Raw genomic sequence first — 23,645 nt, 5'->3', positions numbered from 1 at the left:
TGTGTACATTAGTTGTTAAGAATCACTACCTAGTTTTATAACTATGTAATCTCACCTATACACACTATCTCCAAGGAATACATACATATACAACTGTAACAATAGAAATAGTTGGCCTCTTCCATTCATAATCAACAAGTCCATTACTTAATAATTAATTATGGATTACATTTGTAGTAATCACTCACGATCAATACTTTATTTTATTACACAACTTGTTGGCAATGATGATGTTATGAGAGCACTTTTAAAAATGAAAGGTGCAATGTAGCTAATACAGATGTGGGGGCTTCAGAAGTGTTTATTATTAATGATGCAGTGCATTCCTTACACAATCATAAGATTTAGATATGTACAATAATACACCACCCAGGGGGTTCGTAGAATCGATATATTTATTTATTAGACAACTATCCCTCTAGGGACCTGGCAAGGAGGCTAACAGTAAGCCTGTGAAGCAGGGAGTCATATATATGATTGAATATAGCTAATTATAGGTTGTGCATTTATGATATCACAAACTACCACTTTATTTCACACACTGACACTTGTGACATTTTTGCACATTGCCACATGTTATTCTGTATGGGTAAAGCAAACTTGTTCCACGTGTGGGTACACAAACTCCATGTTTTAGCATCACCACACCACGATGCGTCGCATACTACTGAGTCTACACATCACATGGTACATAATTATATTGACATGCAAAATGTATGGTGTGTGCATGGTTGTGTGTCGCACACACATTGTCACACCAAAGGCTGATGTCTGTTAAAACTATGAATACTTGAAACAGGCATTTATTGTGGTTATGATGTTATCTACCCTGGTGACTAATACCGTGGCGATGAGATTGGCCATAATTTGAGGTAATACAGTAGCCATAGGATGTAGCTATAATTATACAGTTGCTATGTAGTATATACTGTAATGTAACAATGCTAGCTATGCTATACAATGCTACAAAATGCATAGTATTATTGTTCTGTGCCAATATAGATTTTGATGGTGATATGGTGGTACTAATTAATTGTACTTGTAATTAGAGCATAAGCTGGCACCATTGTATTAAGACTTGCAATACAGCAGTTGTGTTTGGTGAGGAAGGAAAAATGGTTCTGTATTGTCTTGTTTTGGTGACACTTTAGTGTACATAATGGAATGCAGCCTGTCTAATGTGTTGTTGGACAGTTTGTCTCCTTGTTGCCATGCTACCAAGTTTAATGTTTGTGGTGTCAAATTCTAACAATGTACTGGGTGATATTCCCCAATGAAATTTGATGAATATACATAATTTATACAGTGGTGGATGGTTTCGTCTTTTTATGTCTGCTGTGATGTGCTATTTATCAATTTCATTGCAACATACACACTAAGCAACCACATGTACTTTATCTGAAGTACAAAATGTATGCATGAAGTCACTATAATTATACAGCAAGGTGGTCTTTTGCCAAAGTTTTGAGCAAACAATCTATTATTATATAAAGCTAACATGCTGTCTGTCTGTCCGTCACACCATCACACCGCTTACTCACCAAACTAGGCATGGATCGATATAATCTGTGCTGATATCGAAGCACCCATCATCCGGCCACTCTAAGATTGTTATCACGAGTTCACGCATGCTTCCGTTCGTTTTCTACAGCGTATAGAAGGCCAAGGTGTAGAGAAAACCACGTGTTGGCATATTTTTTTTCTTTCTACTCAGAACCTTTTTAAAGCATGACTTTTAGCTCATCATAATTATCTTGGCATGCAAAGCATGTATCGACGCGGGACTTTTGCTAAATTAAACACCCATCATCTGGAAACTCGAGTGTTGTTGTAGCAAATCAACACGTGTTTTTGTTCACTCTTTATAGGGCGATGAAGGCACTGGTGTAGGGAAAGATCACTGAAAAGTTGAGTAACATTCCTGTCAAAACCACAAATAAACAACAGTGGCGATTTGTGAACCTCCCTTAACATAACCAACCTGGGTTCAATCCCCGCCTAGGTCATGACTTTTTTTTTCACTTTTGGGACCTTTTTGATGCACCTTTTTGCTGTTCTGTGCAAGTCTTCATCTACAAACTCTAATGCTCAGTTTTTCAACACTGGCACTTAACTGCCTCACATCATAGGGACTCCTATAGCACTTTTGGGATAGGGCAGGCAAATTTCCAACATATTTGTCTATCTGTGTGTTGTTCCAGTGTGTTGTTCCAGTGTGTTGTATTAGAGTAGGTAAAACCTTCTTTCACCAATATCCAGAATATCTAGCCACAGCTTTGTTTTAAGTGCATAGTGTGTACCGACATGCAAAACTGTTTGTTCAGATTTACCTCATTACTGCTGTAGTAATAGGCAGCTTGCATGATTGGACAGATTCTACTGTGCATCTGATAAATGATAATACTGGAACCATGCAGATACTGTAGTTTACACTGAAGAACTGCATCTGGCCTGGCACAACTGTTTTACTATAATCCTGCTTACATGCTTTCACTCTATAGGACCATACATTACCTTAGTGGTCAATTACACTGTGGATTTTTGTATGGCAAGAGGTATGTGTGTCACTGCAACATCAGATGGCTTTAAATTATGCCCAAGTTCATTTCTCTTTGTGACAGTCAGTAAAGTAAACATCATGTAGAAACTGAAACTGTACCATGTGTACACCACCTCAGACAACTTTACTAAAAATTTCTATGTAAACAGACTGCCAAGAATTTGGAATCACCTCCCTGTTATTGATTTAGATCTCAATGTTGTTACAATCAAGCAAAAATTACGTACTCACCTTTGGAATCACTTTTTATTAAACTTCAATTCAGATAACAAATGTAGCTACTCCTTCTTGTGTCCTTGTGTCAACTGTAACAAGCACCCAAGAACTGTAACAAGCACCCAAGAACTGTAACAAGCACCCAAGAACTCCCAACTTTGACTTTCTTTAATAGCAATGACCAATGTAATTTTCAACTGTACTTAGCTAATTAAGTAATTACTTTACCAGTGGCATAGCCAGGAAAATTTTTTTACCGAGGCAAAGTTTATACATTGACCTAATTGCTTCTGACTCAACTGACTCACAAACACTTTCAAGTATGGGCGGTACAGTATTACAGGTTGACTCTCTGGTTGGATGGAAGAAACTGTTCAGAAGACTCAGAGCATGTTTCTACATGTCAAGTAATGCTCCAGCATAGTTAATGCTATGGTATACCATGCTTTAATTATTAGACTAGTTTAATTGTACTCAACACAAAAACTGACTTATTCCGGAGATATTTTGAGTGGTCAAGCCATCCATTAACTGAAACAGAGGTCATAGTCATGCACACTATACTTTTTTATCGATCTGATGTGATATTAAAGTCAGAGATTATGTCTTTCATGTGATACTCAACTGCATGTGCTAAGCATATCAAGCTAGGGAGTCTGGGAGCATGCTCCTTCAAGGAAAATTTTGAAAATATATTAAATGATTTGAAATGGCATGTGGAGGCTATTTTAACTGCCATGCAGTTGTTGACTCACTGGAGCTTTTGAAAAGTAATTTAAAAGCAATATAAATGTAGCCCAAGCAGTGTAATGAGAACAGTGCCATGAATGCTCTATTAGAGTATATTATGATGACTGCTCTATTAGAGTATCTCGATCTTTTTCATACAAATTCAAGGAGCTGAAAAGTGGTCCAGCCAGTCACTGTAGGCTCCAGCACTACAACCATAGATTCTATAATGTGTGGTGCAGTAATGCTGTCTAGTAACGTTTGAACAGAAAATTCAGGCTACCAAAACTCAGGCCTGCTCAGCCTTAATTGTTGAGTATTTTTTACCGAGGCAACTGCCTCGGTTGCCTCCATGGTAGCTACGCCACTGCTTTACTACTTGTAACTCCTGGCCACTGGTACAGGATACCAGTGGACCATCAGTGCTGTTCTTGCAGCACTGTAAAGCTTTTAAATAAATAAATAAACTTGTAATGTAGGTATACTGTATATACAATTGCCTTAGCTCGCATGCAGCAGTTTAACTAATTAGCCTTGCATACTCATTATTTCACTATATTATGTACCACATAAGGATCATGTACTTTATAGCACTATCGACATGCATGCTACACAGCAAATATAGTACACTAATATTTATGCTCGGTTCCCAATATATTAATTATTGTCGCATTAGTTGTCCTGCCTGTAAAGCAGCAAAGTTTTGTTTGTTCTTTACAGCACATTGAAGTCACTGGTAGGGAAGAAGCACCGAATAATTGAACTACATTCCTGTCAAAACCACAAACAATAAACTTTAGTGTTTTTGCAGCATGATGGCATAACGAAACCTTATGCTCTTTAAAAATGTGACATCACCATGTACTCTACATAGCTACATGAGCAGTGCTGGTGTTTAATGCTTGGTCTGGCATTAAAATGTTTAATGTGGAGATGGTCCTGCACGTAGGGCAGGTACCAATTTTAGTATATTATAAAAGTGTTTGATATAGCTGTAGCTATACTTTGAGTACTTTTTTGTGCCTTTTGATTTGTACATACATAAGCCATCCATATTAAAGATACACTGGTGAAAGTTTTTATGCAGTTACTTGTTATTTTTTGTCAACTTGATGATTTAGTATCCATTCTGTATTTGAAATAGAAAAATTTAGTTGCGTTGTACGGTATCTTTTACAAATGGTCAGATAAGCTATAATATTTCGGACAAGTCAATTTTGTCACTGGTAATAAAATTCTGGCAGATAGATGCAACTTTTGTAAAGTGCACACTGGGGTATATTCTTTAGATCAAGATAGCTATCAGTATTCTGGTAACTGTTGTACACGATAATTTATTATACTTTGGAAAAAAGCATCTAATTGTATGATCAATATACTTAGAACAGTCTTCACATGGTGAAATTATAACTAAGTTATTGGAACCATGGTTGATGATATTCATCAAAAATTGACTTATTTTTTATTTGTATGTTGCATACATATTATTTTTATAAATCCATACACACTAAAACCAATTTGGTTCGATATATTTTTAATAGTAAAATTTTAAGCATTATATTATGTTCACACTTGCTGTAAATTTCTCTTGCTAGATTCTCTACAACTACAGTTACACAAGATCAAGATTGCACAATCATACATACATAATATTGTCATTTTGAAACTGGATTACATCTTTAATGTGAGTTAACAGTATCAGTTAATTGCTGTGTTTGTAGTCTTTCAATTGCTACTACCTACTACCATGTACCAAGTTGTCTTTCAATATATGTAATGATGTTGATGAGAAGCCAGCAGTGTTTATATAATAGAGGCTATAGGCTTCTCCTATATAGTGAACACTTAATAATAACTGCCTTCATGAGTACTGTTTATTATGTACTGTACCATGGATTACTCAATCTGAACTACCAAATACCATTTGTCAAAGTTTTTTTACTTTAATAAGGCCCCTATTTGGTGATTATTAGTTTCTCATCCACCACCCGCATCCTTCTTAGGCTACCACATGGTAAGTCATTATTTATTTTGTGCATGCTCAGAAGAACATGTGATACCAAACCGTCATAGTTTGTATTGAAACACGACGACGTTTTTTAAATTAACGCTACACTGCACTATGCATCACCAGGAGAGAACTGTTGTTTCCTTGGCAAATTACTACAGTGGATTCTATTTTCGACAGTTTTTCAACCTTCAACTGAAATTCCACTATGCCAAAGTCAATAGAGCACGATTGCAACTAAAAACCAATGTTAATTTGTAGGAAAATTCGTACAACTGTATATTTAATATTATAATGGCCTAATGGTAATTCCCTCCCGCCTGCATCATAATGATTAGAAAGACTGGATGAGAAACTAATAATCACCAAATAGGGGCCTAATCATTTGTTTCCTATTAGTGCTGGTTGTCTATTTTTACAGTTAAAATATTAATATCTGAATTGTATTAGCTACGTATATTGATCAAGTGGCTGTATTTCGTCTAATCTATTCATACGCCAATTTTGGTGGGTTTTTTTGATTTAGTCATACAAATCATGATTGTTCAGCTCTTTGTGGACCAACAATATTACTGTCCTGTATAGGCTACATCTAGTCATGTTCTGTTCACAGCTAAGTATAATTTTCAATTTCACAACTGTGATGTGGCCTGCATGTGGGAGTAGTGGGTGTCAGCAGAGTAGGGGTCATGCAAATTAATATGGAAAAGCCGATCATAATCTAGTATACATGAATTTTAAAATGCTTGAAATGTGCCATCACTGATATTATAGGAACATACTCTGACAAATCTAACAATGGGGCTGCATCTCTGCTATATGTTGCTACCTGCTACCCAGTTCATGGTGCACCCTTTGTCAAATCTTGTATCTGCCCTTATAATTGAGAGCACAATTAATTGCATATAAACTTCTCTAATTGAGCAGCCATGTTTACTTGTGTGTGTATATCAGGCACACATTAGGTTTCTTACACAGTTATTGTTTGAATATACAGTTGCACACTAAATTATTAATGATTCAGTTATTAGTGCTGTTGTATTTTGTAAGTACAGAACTTATCACATTTCATCATTTACCACCAGCAAGAACCTGAGGCTACCTTTTTATTTCTAGTTTGCTCTGCATGCAGTGACCCAAATGGCTTCACCATTCAAAGCATTATTATTATTATTTATTTATTAGTTTTACAACCACACCGTACATATATAGATATAGTTGATTACAAGACTGGCAATGATGATTAACGATTAGTGTAGAAAAGGGACAGCAAAAAAGAAATGTACAAGTATTGTCATACAGTACGTTAGTGCTGTATAGTAGGGACCACAAAGGAGTAGACGTGGCCCATGAAATATTATCACCCAAAAAACAGCCTCGATTTCCCCTGATGATGATGAGGCAGTATTTGTTAGGTAAAACTAAGCCCAAACAAGCTTTCACAAAATGCTTTCAACAAGTTGCTACGGAATTTAAAAAAAATATTTAATGGAATTTTCTAGTGACTGACTGACTGAGTAACTGACTGATGCCTTCAGACAAGCGTAACTCGATATTGACTAATATAAGGCTACAGGCTTGATTATTTCATTATTCGACGTCGCTTTGGCCTGACAGATGCCTTTTGACATACCGCAGTACTTACAATGCATTCTTCATGGACTTACCAGTGTCCTCCTTTGTGTCCCATTCATCTTTGCTGACAGCGAAAAGTGTTGATTTGGAGATAGCACGTGATGGCTTCCCTTCGTAATGGAAATTATCCATATTTGTCATAGTGGCTATTTTGATAGCAGAGGCGCTTTTCAAACAATTCTTGATTATACTGCTGTGTAACAGATTGTACATAGCCGAAAACGAAGTGTAATGGATACTTCACTTTTCAGATGATAACTACTGATATAACTGGGGTGCGGTACATACTAAAATTAACATACTAGAGGAACATAGCCAACAACAAAGTGTAATGGATACCTCACTTTTCAGACGATAATTATTGATATAACTGGGGTGCGGTACATACCAAAATTAACATACTAGAGGTGGCCACAATCATGAGGTGGTTCTATTAATGAGGTGGCTGTTTAAATGTCAATTCCTGGAGTTCTAACACAAAACCAACAATGTAGCAAGTATGTTTTTAGATATCTCATATAGAGCAGTCATACATAAAACAATATGAATAATGAATTTCAAAGAGTAAAAAATGTCACTTAAATATCAATTAATTTGTAACATGCATTATTGTAGCCATTTCTTGGCCACCACCTTTGATACTGTATCACATCAGACACATCTTCATGCTATCCTAGCTATATTTGGAAGGCCTCATCCATTTTACACAGCTTGACTGTTTTAGATTAGATAAAATATATATTATAGAATGCTGTATACAATGCATATTGTTCCACAGTGATGATCAAGCTAAGTACTTATTAAAGAACTTGACATGTACTTCTTTTGTAATTTTAGCACGTTTTAACATTTATAATTATGTTAATGGCTACATGTAATTAACATTACCTTTTTGTGTACCGGCAATGTATACAGAGAGACTTTATAACAAACATAATAATAGAGACTATTAAATACATGTTATGTAAAATTTGTTGAAGTTAAAGCATTTTCTCAATTCATAAACTAGTTGTAAGTTTCATAGTGGAACACAGACTACTGTTGCACCATACATACGTAGCTGCCTACAAGAACATTAACAGCAAGCAACTACAATATTATGGAAGGGCACTTTGCATAATTTATCATGATTTAGTGTACCAGACTAACTGACTAACTAACTGACTGATTCTTTCTATACCAAACACTACAGGATTGATTTCTTCATTGCTTAATTCTGCTGAGGTCCAAGCATCGCATATTTTGGCAGGTTTTGCTTGCAACCCACAATCGATTCTATTGTGAGTCACATGGCAAAATATTCTTGTTTTATATTCTGTTTCAATCACCTGTCCATATCCCTCTAACCCTCTTCCATTTACTGCTTCATAACTAACAATTTCTGCAGAAACTATACCACACTTACGTATAATGGATGTATTACACTTCTTATATTTGAGAGTAAGTGGATTAATTGTAGTGGCACTTCTCATACTGTACATGCTTCATTTGTAAAGCCGTGTATAAACTGTAGGACATGCAGCTGAAAAGAATAAAATTTTGACTTGGTAATTAATAGTTATCATAATTGATGCATGTACGAATGCACAATTACTTTTATAATACTACTGCCACAGGGAATGGTGGATACTGCTAAACCCCAGAGTCTAACAATATAGTGAGTGGGTTGCTGTTCAAGTGTCCATGTGTAAAAGCAGTGTAATTGTTGTGTGCAAGTGCAGGAACGTGTGCAACGGGTTGAGCATTATGTAAATCTAGGGAGTGCCCCCTGCTCGATGGTTCAGGACACCCCCCTGCTATTTCCCTGACTCCAACAATGCTGATAGCTATGTCCCCTTTTTTCACAATTATAGCAGGTCAGCTCACTCCTTGAACGACAGTTGTTGGCTATGTGGCCCACCTTTCCACACTTAAAACAACGTTTGGTGCAGGGGCTTGCCTTGTTGACACTTAATGCTGCCAACTGCTCTGTCATCACTTTCAGGGTTTCCTTCATTTTGTCTAGTCGGCTTGACTCTTCAGCTTCTTTCATATGGCTTACAGGGTGAGTTGTGTTTGTGTCTGCCCTCTGATATATCAGGATGACTTCTCTAGCCTTAGCAATTGTCTGTGCATATGTTCCCTTGGGTAACAACTTCAACTGAAGAGCGACTTTCTCAGGTAGGGCGCTCATTAAATGGAATCTCAGCTCTGAGTCGCGGATCTCTGCAGGAAGTCCAGGGGATGATCGATCTAACAGCGTTTCTATATCTCGAGCAAGTTCATCTAGGCTTTCGATTCCTTCTCGAAGACGTCTGTGTGTTAGCTGCTCGCGGGCTGCGAGACGATCCTCATCAGTGTCAGGATTGAGTCTGCTGATTATAGCCTTCTTGAGAGCTTCATACGATGCGTTGTCAGTCCCTCCCAAAGACTCGTAAATGGCCCAAGTACGTCCCCTGAGTAACGTAGGCAGTCTCACTAGTTTCTTGGCCGCATCCCACTCATTGGCTGCGGCGCACACATCGAATCGCCTGAACCATGACTTAGCGTTTCCATCTTCCAAAGGCTCTGGTAAACAGATCGTAGTTCCTGTAGCCATTGTCCCGGGTTTCAGCGAGGGGTCCGTCACTAGCGAAATCATCGACGATATTTGGAATATGGGCATTGTATTCCATGATATTCCATATTCCTACATATTTCAGATTATATTTCAAATATTCGCGATATTCTTGCATATTCCATATTTCAATTGGATTCCTCAATATTCCTGAATATTCCTCTACATTCCATCCATGTATTATTTATCTAGGCTACTGGTTCATATCAAATGAAGTACTTTTCACACAGTTGGGACGATTACGCCGAGGATTACGCAGTACGAGCAATGATGGTTAGCTGGCATGTTGCAATGGAGCCAGCGAGGAGCGGGCCATTTTATATAGACTCAATCAGTAACTGAGCTGGCCAAGACGAATGTAAGTATAACCCCTCCAGCCAAAACAACTGCTTACCAACAGAGCTACAGCTACTTTCCGCAAACCATCAAGCAGTGGAACAACCTTGAGAATAAGCGAGGAGAACAAGAAGTTTGATATAATTGAAGCCCGCCGCAGATAATTAAATGACGTAATCTTATATCACGTGATAAGAACAATATACGAAAATACACGTACATATACGGAAATATGATTTGAATATATTCCATATTTCAGTTCTGATGTTCAACGATATTCCTGCCAGTGACGGACCCCTCGGGTTTCAGCACCAATGTAATAACTCAAGAACAACTACAACAAAAGATCACACTTACAACTCAAGCACATGGACGACAGAGGGAGGTCACGTGTGGATCATCAGATACAAGATTACGCATACATCAATAATGCACCTACAGTCTATTTCCGGTTGGTTGACTAGAGAAACGAAGTGTTAAAAGTCACGTGCTTGAAAGTAGCCAATGAGATCAGTAGCCTTCAGTTTAAACTAGCGCCGTCCACCTGGCGTGAAATTTCATTAGTTATTTCTATTCACGTGATATTATTGCATTTGGCTTACGTGGACAACCAACCTGAAATAGACTGTATCAATGTTAAGCCCCACTACCCCCCTCCTGGGCTTACTAAGGGATTAGTGGGGGATTTTCGCCGATTTGATCAGAAATTTAGCCCAACTAGTGGGGCATTTGACCGTTCGAAATTTTAGGCGTTTGCTTTAGCTTGCGAGCCATGAAAATTAATCTGTTTCCTAAAGTTTATTCCAGCGATACTACATGGAGATTTGACCACTAGTTGTTCCTCAGTGGGTGGAGAATTTGATTTTTCAAAAAGTCAAATCCCCACCATTTCCCCCACTACGCCCGGGAGGGGGGAGGTGGGGGATAACATCGATAGGTGCATAACATAATTAATCCTATTACAGATCAACAACTGTACAGGTAGTTACTAGTTAGCAATCTCACTAAATGCTTTTAAAAATACATAAAGATTGGGAGTCTCGTACACGCCATTTGGGTGCTTTGCGTGGGCGTTGGCAACCCCTCGGGAAAAATAAAATAATGAAAGACTATACAGAAGCTGATCTGTACAGAAGATGAGCCCTGCACAGCTACGTGGGCTTCTTTTTACAAAGCATACACTCACCTTATTTGCACATTGCCCAATCGTCATCATGGACGCTTCAGGGGCGGATCTAGGATTTATAAAAGGGGGGGGGGGGGGCTAACTCAAGGTACTAAGGCCACTACAATGAGATAACTTGTTTCTCATCAACTTCTCATAGAGTAACACATGCGGGCGGGCGGGTTATCTCATTATCTCATTATTACACAAACCATAGCATATTTGTACAAAACCAGTATAATAATCCTTTATTTTTAGGCTATTGGCAGGATGCACACCAAGCACTGGTGCACACTGAGGGTAAAATTCCAAGTGCACACAAACTTCAACTTCAGTAACATAGCATTCAAGTCCTTTGCGAAAGTTCCAACAGTCTTGGAGTCATGTACCATGCAGCAGCCGACAGCAGCAGTCTTAGCACATGTAGGCTGGTCAGTCTTATTAGGGGGAGGGGCTGTGTAAGCTTGTGGCAGAAGTAGCAAGACTAAAGCTACTATGTCTCTTAGATATGATGGCCCTGCACATAGGGCATGCAGGTCACGAAACCAATGCTAGTGTAGGGTCTAATGTACACTGTAGCACTCACTGTTGATGCCTTGGTGGTTGTTGATGCTCCAGAAAGCTCTCTAATCAACACAGAAGTAAAAAACACTCATAAATGGTGTCTGTATCTCAATGGGATTGCAGTTTTTCATGGAAATAGTACTTTTCTACGTGATAAACCCACTACCACAACACTAAAAAAAGCCATGCTGCCATCTCGTGCAATAATGAGTGCGCATGGGCAAAAGAAAATTTTGGTGCGGGCGGTTGATGAGAAACAAGTAATCTCATTGTAGTGGCCTAATCTCTTGGGTAGAGGTAGCGAAGCACACTTCCCAGCATGCGAAGCATGCTGGAACTAGGGAGGTCTGGGGGCATGCCCCCCCAGGAAAATTTTGAAAAATAGATGCTAAAACACTGCAATTTGGAGACATTTCCACATAAAATTCATAATATTTTCTGCCTGTAGATATTTTATATACTGCCTTTAGATTATAGGTATGGCTCTCTGAAGCATTTTGCTAATGGAAAAGTTTGGGTAGGTATAGACAACCAAGTACATGATGCACCCCTCTCACAGTTGCACAACACTGAATAGGTGCATGTTAGAATAATGTTGAAAGTGAAAAATTTTGAAATTTGAACAATACAAGATTGAATCTGAGAGCATTTTCAATGGAAATTGTGAACCTGAATTAAGTATTGCCATACATATTAACTACAAAAGTAGATGAATGAAGCCCTTTAAACAGACCATTTCATTGCATGTATAGGTGCTGGCAGATTTGGAAAAATTCCATAACAGAACCAACTACATGTTTCCGGTGAATGTTCTATTAGAGTAGTTAGCTGACTGCTCTATTAGAGTATCTCGATCTTGTAAACTTCCAAAGCTGATTCGGGTCCTTGTTGCATAAATTTTAGCATAAATCCACTGATAATACCTTGGAAATACGTTTATAAGGTTTTTTTTATTATTATTTTTTTTTAATGTTATTTAGACAGGGAGACAGCATCTGCAAAAGCTGTTTTTCAGCTGTGCCCTGAACAAGCATACAAAAACAATATAGGTACATATATACACACAATTAACTAAATATGACTTAAATAAGCTAGCTTAAAGCTATTTAATGAGTTCATCTCGGTGATTGAGGTAGGCAGGCTGTTCCATATAGTTGTGCCACGATAATATAGACTTCGTTTGCCATAGTTTAATCGCACAGCAGGTACATACAAACGATGGACATTGCGCCCTGCACGACCTGTGACGGATAAAGCAGACCTGAAGGTGGAAAGTAAGTAGGAGGGTGATAGCCTTTTTAAGATCTTGTATACTTGTATGGCAATATGAAATCTGCGACGTTCAACTAAAGCCGTAAGATTAAATGCAGAAGATCTGGCAGAGTCATATGATGAAAACCGTGAATGAAGTCTTTCCAGTCTCTTAAGATGGCCAACATTAGTAGGTACCCATACAACATCACAGTAGTCAATTATAGGTAAAACATGGGCCTGATATAATAATTTCAACACAGTAGGAGTGAGTGGCTTAAGGCGATTAATTGAATATAATTTGCCACGAACCCTCCGTAAAACATACTCCACATGTTGGTGCCAAGTTAAATGTTGGTCAATGTAAACTCCTAAATATCGCACAGTAGAAACCTGTTGTAGTGGTAAACTGTCAAGTGATAGGTGTAGGGTTTTCCCAGAAATACGCTGTCGGGTCCCAATGAGCATAGACGAGGACTTTGGAACACTCAGTTTCAACTTGTTGGCAACCAACCATATAAAAAGTTGTGAGTATTATTTTGTATTATTAGTGATCATATAATTATGCTAAGACAAAATTTCATTATAATACTCAGCATATTGAACAAGTAAAGCCTAAATATGAAGGGGGGGCTTCAGCCCCCAAAGCCCCCCCCCCTGGATCCGCCCCTGCGCTTCCACCTCCCACCGTGCACTTAGTCTCGCGTGGCCAGACCGCTTTTTTTCCTTTTTTGAGTGATGGTCGGCTTTTTTTCCGCCGACTATCACTCAAAAAAGGGAAAAAAGCGGTCTGGCCACGCGAGACTACCGTGCACTAAAGTAATAGAAACAAGCATCATTAAATAATATAAGCATTAATATTATTATAGCATATAAACACAGCAGCACAATATTACAGCATGATAAACAAACCAAAGTATTTATACAGAAAACTGTCATAGACATTTAATTGTCTTTGAGCAAGGCCATTTTAACGAAGGCGCAAATTGGGCGTGGGCGGGAAATTCATTACATTCTTTTCGCCGTTTATAACTATCACTGGCAAACTAATGCATATACAATATCAAAGAATGTATATATTTAAACAGTTGTATGATACTTATAGACTGTTTTTCACTGTCAACCACTTCTTGTGCGTGGGAGGCTCACCACCCCTCCCACCCCTATATGATATACGTGCTATACAGGTGAGCATATAAAAGTTGCTAAAATTAACAGGTTTTTGTAGAATCAGTTTTATTTTTAAAATTCTAATTGAACAAACAGTACATTTTCATACTGTAGCTGAATGACATTAAAATACATTGAATTGTCTGATATGCAAACAAACAAACGTACGACTAGGCATTTCAAAAAAAAATACATGCCAGACCGTCACTATAGTATCTTTACGCCACTGCTGGATGCATACATCGTGCGTGGGCGGGACAATTCGTGATTCTGTTTGTAATTCAAATTTATGACACACAAAGTAATTCATAGTAGTGGCGATATAGCCTTGCCTTTTTTGTGAAGCTTATCGCCAGCTATTTTACTTTTAAAACTTGTTAAATTTATAGGTTTTTGTGCAAGTATTTAAACTCTAATACAACAAACAGCACTTTTTGACAAATGTGCAGAAATGTACATTTCTTGTAATGCTTATCCGGCATCAAGGCTTAAAGCGTTTTATCATCTTAACGGCATTTTAAACTCTTAAAGCGTTTTATACTCTTAAATCGCTTTATCATTTAAGGTTGACCGCGCTTCAAATAAAACTCAAAAGTGCTGCATTAACGAGTACAAAACACAAAAATATAAAAGCGCGAAATTTCGAATTAGTGGGGTAGCCTTATAGCGCTTTAAGCTTAAAGCGTTTTGAGGTACTGACGGGCACTTGATCCGCATTGGATGTTATATATAGTAGGACTTTCTACTGGTGAAATGTCATACTTTTGCCTTTGAAATCAAGACACACGGTAGTGTGTCGTGCGGCCCAAGAAGCCGGCGCGCCACACCGTGAGTATATTTACAGGAAGCGATTTTCACACCTTTGTAGCTCCATGATCCCTTATCCGATTGGAACTAATTTCACTACAGAGGTTCCCGCCAGGTAGACCACGCCACATACCAAATGTGAAGGAAATCTCCCTAGCAATTTCTGAGATATGAGTGGCCAAAGTTTCATTTTAATTTATTCGTTTTTTTCTTCGCCATAGGGGGCCACGGGGACTTCGATTTCTTTTCGCATACTTTGCAAAATTGCTATAAAACACAAACTTGTAACTACATTGTATCGATATTTGGCACAAGTAAAGAGCATATAAAGGTACACTCGCGTACCAAGTTTGCTATGAATCTGATAAATATTCAAGGAGTTATGAGCGTTTATTCACGTAAAAAAAGATGAAACTTTTGTCACAGCTACAGGGTAAACCAAGTAGAGGAATAACTTGAAAATTCGTGTGTACATAGGCTGATCATCGTAGGAGTGCCTTTTGGTGGTTAGAACAGCAACAGACTTACAGCTACAAAGTTATAAAGCAAAAACCGAGCAAGTGTAAAATCGCTGGATCGAGATACTCTAATAGTGGGGGCAAAAAGGTGTATTAAAAAATGTCGAAAAAAATGAACTTCATCATGACCAGAGTTCGAACCAAGGACCTCCATATCTAACGCCTGCATCCTTAACCACTGAACCACTGCTATCCCGGCTGATCACCTCACTTAATTTCTACCTTATAAATGAAAATTCAAGGGAGTTTGCTGAGGCGTATGTCACAACTAAGGTTGAGTCTTGGACTGCAGAAGTATCTGCTTTAGCAGAGATTGCTACCAGTAGGCCACATGCTGCTTATTGTGCATTCACCCATGGGTTGATTGGTCGTTGGGTCTACTTGATGGGAACTGCTCCTGGTATTAGCTCCTTTTTTCAGCCATTGGAAGATTCTATCCGTTTGCGGCTTCTTCCTTCACTCAGTGGACGTCCTGCAGGTTCTAATACTGAACGTACCTTGTTTTCTCTTCCCTGTCGTTTTGGTGGCTTGGGTGTAGTCAATCCGACTAGCATTTGTGATTCACAGTTTGCTGCTTCTCAACAGATTACTGCTCCTTTGAAAGAACTAATCATTAAACAGTCTGTTTGTGTTCATCCCCCTGATACTCGATCCATCAAGGCTCAGGTCCATCAGAGCAGGCGTATGGCAACTAAGGAACATGCCCTGGGGATTAGGAACAGTCTCTCTACACAACTTCAAAGAACTGTTGATTTAAATAGCGAACCTGGAGCCTCTTCCTGGTTGTTAGCCCTGCCACTACAAGATCAAGGTTTCCATCTAACTAAACAGGAGTTCTGGGATGCACTCCACCTGCGTTATGATTGGAATTTACTGAATACTCCTAGTCACTGTGTTTGTAGTGCCAATTTTTCTACTGATCACGCCATGATATGTCGGCATGCTATGGTGGCTTAACACTCATGCGTCATAATGATTTACGTGACATCACAGCTGAGTTACTGTCTAAGGTTTGTAATGACGTTGCCATCGAACCACCTCTTCAATCTCTCAGTGGAGAAGTAATTACTCCTCAGTCTGCCAACCGACAAGATGATGCCAGAGCCGATATTCACGCTCGTGGATTTTGGGGGCGGCGGCAAAGTGCCTTTTTGACATAAGGGTGTTTCATCCAAATGCACAGAGCTACCGCAATACTTCTATTCCATCTGTATATAGACGTCATGAGCAACAGAAGAAGAGGGAGTATGGTGACCGTGTCCGTGAGGTGGAGTTGGCATCTTTCACTCCTTTAGTTTTCTCAACAACTGGGGGTATGGGCAGAGAAGCAGTCACTTTTATTTTTCCGTTTAGCCGAGTTACTTTCCAAACGTAACACCATGACCTACAGCAGCACTCTTGCGTGGCTTCGTTGTTCGTTGTCCTTTTCTCTTTTAAGATCTGCAACTATGTGCATCCGGGGAAGCCGTTCCATCTCTTACAGATCATCTGATGCTTTCCCGGAACTGGGCCTTGTAAGTGACCCTAGGGACTTTTAATTGTCCCCATTATTGTTGTTTCAGTTGTGTCAGTAAAACTGATCTACCAATAGAAAATCTAGATTGTTCTAGAACATTCTATGTGTGTTCTATTAGATGATTTCAGCGAAAGCAAAAACGTGATCGTTGCAACACTTTGAGGCTCAATCTAGTAGCTATTTCATCAAATCAGAGCCATTTTCGTATCGATTAGTGGTATATTTGTAGTATTAACTTAGTTTCGCCCCCAGATGGTCTGCGAGCAGACTAATATGACCGACTCACGCCAATCATAATCATCATAATATATATATATATTTTAAAGAAAATTTTTCCTCCAGCCCTAATGGCACTCCCTTCCTCCCACACATCTCTATAGAATGCTAAGAAAATTATTGAAAAATTAATTATAACCTACAGAAAAGAACCTACACAGAACCTACAGCATGCCCGGGGTTCAATGGGCAGGCAGGTGCCCCTCAGCAACAGCAAGATCAACTGCTGGAGACACACACGGACACTTGGATCTTGATCGTGATCCCCTGATGCACATAACTGAAGAACGGAGTAAGGAAAACCCCAAACTACAACGGAGCCAGCCCGTGACCACAGAATATGGGGAATTCCACTTCTCGCTCAGCAGGCGGGCAAGATGTTTATAAGTGGTGGTAGCAGCCCTTCCCATGCCACCTGAAGTGGAAAAAACAAGGGGGGTAAAACTCCCATGCTCCACCTCCCGAATCCGTTCCTCATAATTATTATTATTAATGCTTTACAATGCAACATACAATTACAATTATACATGTGTAGGTGGGTATAGATGAAGAAAAAGTTGCATTGATGGTCTGCCAGCAACCTGTGCTGGCAGCCGGGAGTTAATTAAACTTATGTAGTAAAGTTAATTGTCAGTCCAGAATCATAGCACGATGTTTCTCTAGTTCATAAGCACGATGTTTCTCTAGTTCATCATCATAATAAATGCTATATGCTAGTAAAACTTGTCTGGAAATCATATCCCAGTAAAACGGTGCAGGATTTGGTTTTTGAAAATACAAAAAAGAAGTGAAATCCACTCAAAAACAGCCAAGCTGTAAAAAAAAGTGCGGCTCTCAAAAGCCAATAAATTTTAACAATGCACACAGCCATTATTAAAATTTTTTAGCATTAACATCATTGCAGCCATTTCTTGGCCGCCACCTTTAATTTCACAACTTTTTTCACCCAGGCTTTTGAGGGCCGCACTCTTTTTACAGCTTGGCTGCTTTTGAGTGGATCAAGACACACGGTAGTGTCGTGCGGCCCAAGAAGCCGGTGCGCCACACCCGTGAGTATATTGACAGGAAGAACGAAAACGTCATTTTCACACCTTTGTATCTCGGTGATCACTTATCTGATTGGAACCAAATTTGCTACACAGTTGCCCTCCAGCCAAGGGAGTCTACATTTCAAAGTTGAAGGAAATCGCTCCAGCCATTTCCGAGATACGAGCTGCAAAAGTTTCGTTTTTTTTTCTTCGTTTTTTTTCTTCTTCTTTTCGCACACTTGCAAAAATTGCTATAACAAGCAAACGCGTACTGTCAACGCACCGATGGTCCGGGAAAAAACGGTCCGGCCGGACCATTTATGCTGTCATAAATGGCCCGGCCGGACCATTTGTGCATGCATAACTGGTCCCCCCGGACCATACATGTCTGTGCAAAAATGGTCCGGCTTGAACATAAATGGTCCGCCTCCAGTCTTTCATTAGCCGGCCATAACGGCACTCCCTACCTCAAGTATTCCGCCACTGTGCCACCAGGGATCCCTCTGCCACCGTAACTAAGCGTCCACAAACGCATGCCTGATGCCGTGGCTTTGCTACAAGAAAGCTATATCAATACCAGTACCTTGACTGAGCATAATATAGCTGACCCTATAATAGAACGTCTCTTTGCTAGCATAAACAACTATGGTGTACTATACTGTAGTTTCTATTCCAGAACAATTCGTGATTAGAATAATTACACTGTTAATTCGAGTGGATGACTCCTGTGCCAACTTGCATGAAGATCATACAAATCATAGCTACATGTATGAGATTCATACAAGTTGCCACAGGTGTTATCTACAGTGTATGAAGTTCATATTTTCGAATTAACATGCAGTGTAGCTATATTCTGGCACAGCTAATAATAATTAACTGTAGCTATGTTAGGTATAGTTACTCATATCTTGCTACGTAGCTAATTCTGTTACAATTTTCCACAGGTGAATTTTGCTATTAAAATAAGATTATAATGCTAAAGCACTGTAGCTATAAAGATACATGGCATGGTTGCAATTATTCAAAGTCATTAATCTGGTGAATGTCCTGGGAGCATTCGTGGCATGAAAAAGTTTTTACATTCTTGGCCTCTTCAGGCTTCAGGTTGGTACAGATGATGTGTGACCATTGCTTACATTTATCACATCGTACCTGTAAAAATACATTAAAATGTGCATATATTATTGTGTATTAGTCTTACCCAATCAACATATTGTGGATGACTTATACTTTGTTCCCCTGCACCACACATTATACACCTTTCGGTCATATCAACTATAGAATGTGTATATCAAATACCATAATGCAGGCACATTCGTTTGTAGCTAGAGGTCATTATGTACTATAGTACCTGAGTATGAAAGCAATGCAACACCTATATCAATCCGTGCTTGTGTAGTATTCATTCTGCACAGGCTATTTTCTTCAATGCTTCCTGATAGAAACAGCTGCTCAGCCATCTAACAAAAAACTATAATGCTATACTTATAATGATTGTATGATTATACCTTCATGCAGTATACACCACAGTTGGAGGTATCATACTGAATCTTTCTCTTCAGCTGCTTCAACTCAAACTTAGTGATGTCTAAATGGTCCTTTCCTAATATTTCACCCCTTCTCTTGAAGTAATTCCTGTATAAACAGGTGTTCAGCAATTGAAGTCACATTTTCAAGTAACGTGTCTGGAGCAATGACATCATTCGAATGATGTCAATCTGGAGCAATGACATCATTCGTTTATCAAGGTGGTTGTTAAATTCTGTTCCCTGATCTGTTGTGATGACTCTAGGAATTCCCATCCTCATGAAAATCTATAATAAAACACAGATCTATAAATAGATATCATTTACATAAAGCTACGTATATAGATACCTTAAATAGAGAATTAGCTACTCGAAATGCACTTTTGTCCGGGGTAGCTATGGCCTCTGCCCACTTTGTGAAGTAGTCAATAACTGTTAAAATATAGCGATTTCCTGCAAAAAATGTGTGCAATTTTTACAGAATAAATAATAATAATTGATGCTGATTCATGCATGCACTGTGAAAAGTAAGTGCATGGTGATACCTGTGACAAGTGAATGCCAATAGCTATATTATATTTTAGTGATGGTCACTATAATTATTAATATAATATGTTTGCCACAGATCTCACCATTAATCTTTACAGAGCCATTGCATGCTTTTACTGTATACATACCTGCTGGAGACTGATATGCAATTGGGCCAACAAAATCTACGCCTAGATGATACCAGGGCAATGGCGGATCCAGGATGGGGCATTTGGGGCAAATGCCCCCCCCCCCCCCCCCCCCTCCCCCACTGACCTTGTGGAGGAGCCAGCCATACTTCTAGTAGACTAAATACTAAGGACAAGATCAGTTTATAAAACTCATGAAAATATGCATATTTTACTAGCATTTTATTACAAATTCACCTGAAACCGAAGTCAAACCAGTTGTGAAATTGTCAACCAGCACCTCGTGCGTACTAAGCGCCTCTAAAAATAATTATCGTGTTGCTGTTATTTAAGACATTCAGAGCCTTTTTAAGACTTCACAACCATCTGCAAAGGCCAAAATGGCAAAAATGAACAATGAAACACTACTAAGAGGTGATTATTTGCTGATTCAAAAATGCAGCAACTAACAAGAGAATTTACTCTCCCCAACCACCTACCAACTTAGCCTGTCGGTGCCCCTCCCCTTGCTAGCTCCTAGATCCGCCCCTGCAGGGAGCCTTGACTGGTACAGGATTCAGTGCAGGGGCAATAGTTTCTAGCTTTCTGTTCACATGCTGGCAAATATCACATCGTTGCACCTATAGTCCTGCTGTAGCTGCAGTATAGCCGCGGATCCTCAGTCAGTAAATTGAACGCCGGCACGCGACTTCGTCGTATCGAATCTTGCTCCTTAGCCGGATATGCTGTATAAGCTAACTACCAGACTCCCTATACCAACAAGATACGGCCGCAACAACCAGTTATACAGTCTATACACTCCAACTCTGTCTGCTATTTGAGCTAACTAAGCAGTACTGAGATATCTATTGGATTTAGTTTATGTCAGCATGCTGAGAGATTTTGCGAGATCTCTTTGAAGGCACCGCTTCAAAGAGATGAGGCTAACCTATATTTGGTGTATATAGCTATTCTTGTCGACTGTACGGTGGTTAATAGTCGTTGCAGTTTAGTTTGGTAACCCGGACCATTTATGTTCGGGTAGGACCATTTATGTCGTCATAGATGGTCCGGCCGGACCATTTATGTCGAACATATTTGGTCCGGCCGGACCGTTTATGCACCCGGACCAAATATTTTGTTACAGTACTCCGATCGTCTTGAAATTTGGCACACAGAAAGGGAGTCCAACGGCGAATCCTAGCATCAAATTTGGTGCAAATCCGATGAATGGTTCAGGAGTTATGACCAATTATTCGCGTAAAACAAGATCGATTTGTTGTCACGCCTACAGGGTAAACCGCTTCATGGAATGAGCTGAAAATTGCTATGTAGATGAAGTAACCATCGTAGGAGTGCCTTTTGGTAGTTTGAAAGGAATCGAGATTAAGACCACGGAGATATGACACAAAACCCAACCTGTGTCATAATTACGCGATCGATTTTTATGAATTAAAAAGTATAAGTTTTTACGCCTACTAGGCAAACCGCTAAGAGCAATGAGCTGAAAATCGGTGTATAGCTGGAATAATCTTCATAGAAAGTCCTTGCAGTAGTATAGAAGAATTGGATTACAAACCACTGAGTTATGATTCGAAAGCCAACTCTGTGTAGCAAATGCGAGATCGAGATACTCTAATAGAACATTCACCCTAATAGAGCATTCAGCTAATGTATTTACTCCATTATAGAATTCTATTACACTACAAGTTAATCTGTAGGGACTTCAGCTGCAAAAAGTTAATCTTATAGACAGTTCAACAAGAAGCAAGTCACCCTGTGGAGAGCTAAGCTACAATTATATCACTGTAGAGATTCAGAACATTACAAGTCACACTGAAGAGAGTTCAGCTATAAACAAGTCATGCACCCTGTAGAGAGTTCACCTACAATTAAATCACTCTCTAGAGAATTCAGCTACACACAAATCACTGTGCAGAGAGTTCAGCTACAAACAAATTACCCTTTAGAGTGATTAGCTACAAACAAAACACTTTGCAGGGTGTTCAGCTAAAACAAATCAACCTGCAGAGAGATCAGCTACAAACAAATCACCTTATAGAGAGTTCAGCTACAAACAGATTACCTGTAGAGAGATCGGCTACAAACAAATCAACCTGCAGTGAGATCAGCTACACACAAATCAACTTGTAGAGAGATCAGCTACAAACAAATCACCCTGTAGGGAGATCAGCTAGAAACTACACACAATGTAAGGAGTTCAGCTACAAACAAATCACCCTGTAGAGAGTTCAGCTAAAACAAATCAACCTGCAGAGAGATCAGCTACAAACAAATCACCTTATAGACAGTTCAGCTACAAACAGATTACCTGTAGAGAGATCGGCTCCAAACAAATCAACCTGCAGAGAGATCAGCTACACACAGATCAACTTGTAGAGAGATCAGCTACAAACAAATCACCCTGTAGAGAGATCAGCTACAAACTACACACAATGTAAGGAGTTCAGCTACAAATAAATCACCCTGTAGAGAGTTCAGCTAAAACAAATCAACCTGCAGAGAGATCAGCTACAAACAAATCACCTTTTAGACAGTTCAGCTACAAATAAATTACCTTGTAGAGAGATCGGCTACAAACAAATCAACCTGCAGAGAGATCAGCTACACACAATTCAACTTGTAGAGAGATCAGCTACAAACAAATCACCCTGTAGAGAGATCAGCTAGAAACTAGACACAATGTAAGGAGTTCAGCTACAAGCAAATCACCGTGTAGAGAGTTCAGCTACAAACAAACCAACCTGTAGAGCGATCAGCTAGAAACAAATCACCCTGAAGAGAGGTCAGCTACAAAAAATCACCCTGTAGAGATATCAGCTAGAAATAAATCACCCTGAAGAGAGGTCAGCTACAAAAAATCACCTTGTAGAGAGATCAACTACAAACAAAACATTTTGCAGAGTTCAGCTACAAACAAATCAACCTTTAGAGCGATCAGCAACAAACAAATCAACCTGTAGAGAGATCATCTAGAAACAAATCAACCTGCAGAGTGATCAGCTACAAACAAATCAGCTTGTAGAGAGATCAGTTACACACAAATCAACCTGTACAGAGATAAGCT

The 23,645-nt window shown here is 39.1% G+C and overlaps 2 protein-coding genes across 2 annotated transcripts; both read right to left on the bottom strand.

Moving 5' to 3' along the window:
* Window positions 1-8,928: 8,928 nt before the first annotated feature.
* Window positions 8,929-9,726, bottom strand: LOC136236859 (uncharacterized). Its single transcript, XM_066027091.1, has one exon. It carries the CDS (start codon window positions 9,724-9,726, stop codon window positions 8,929-8,931), a length of 798 nt encoding a protein of 265 aa, XP_065883163.1.
* Window positions 9,727-19,281: 9,555 nt separating this feature from the next.
* LOC136269276 (uncharacterized) lies at window positions 19,282-20,044 on the bottom strand. Its single transcript, XM_066064808.1, has 4 exons — window positions 19,884-20,044; window positions 19,727-19,835; window positions 19,577-19,650; window positions 19,282-19,527 (listed from the first exon to the last, which is right to left on the bottom strand). The coding sequence occupies exons 1-4, from the start codon at window positions 19,887-19,889 to the stop codon at window positions 19,393-19,395; spliced, it is 324 nt and encodes a 107-aa protein (XP_065920880.1). The 5' UTR covers window positions 19,890-20,044; the 3' UTR covers window positions 19,282-19,392.
* Between the last annotated feature and the right edge of the window lie 3,601 nt (window positions 20,045-23,645).

Source organism: Dysidea avara, chromosome 10, assembly GCF_963678975.1.
Source record: "Dysidea avara chromosome 10, odDysAvar1.4, whole genome shotgun sequence".
NCBI classification, from domain to species: Eukaryota; Metazoa; Porifera; class Demospongiae; order Dictyoceratida; family Dysideidae; genus Dysidea; species Dysidea avara.
This window is presented reverse-complemented; position numbering and strand designations above follow the sequence as displayed.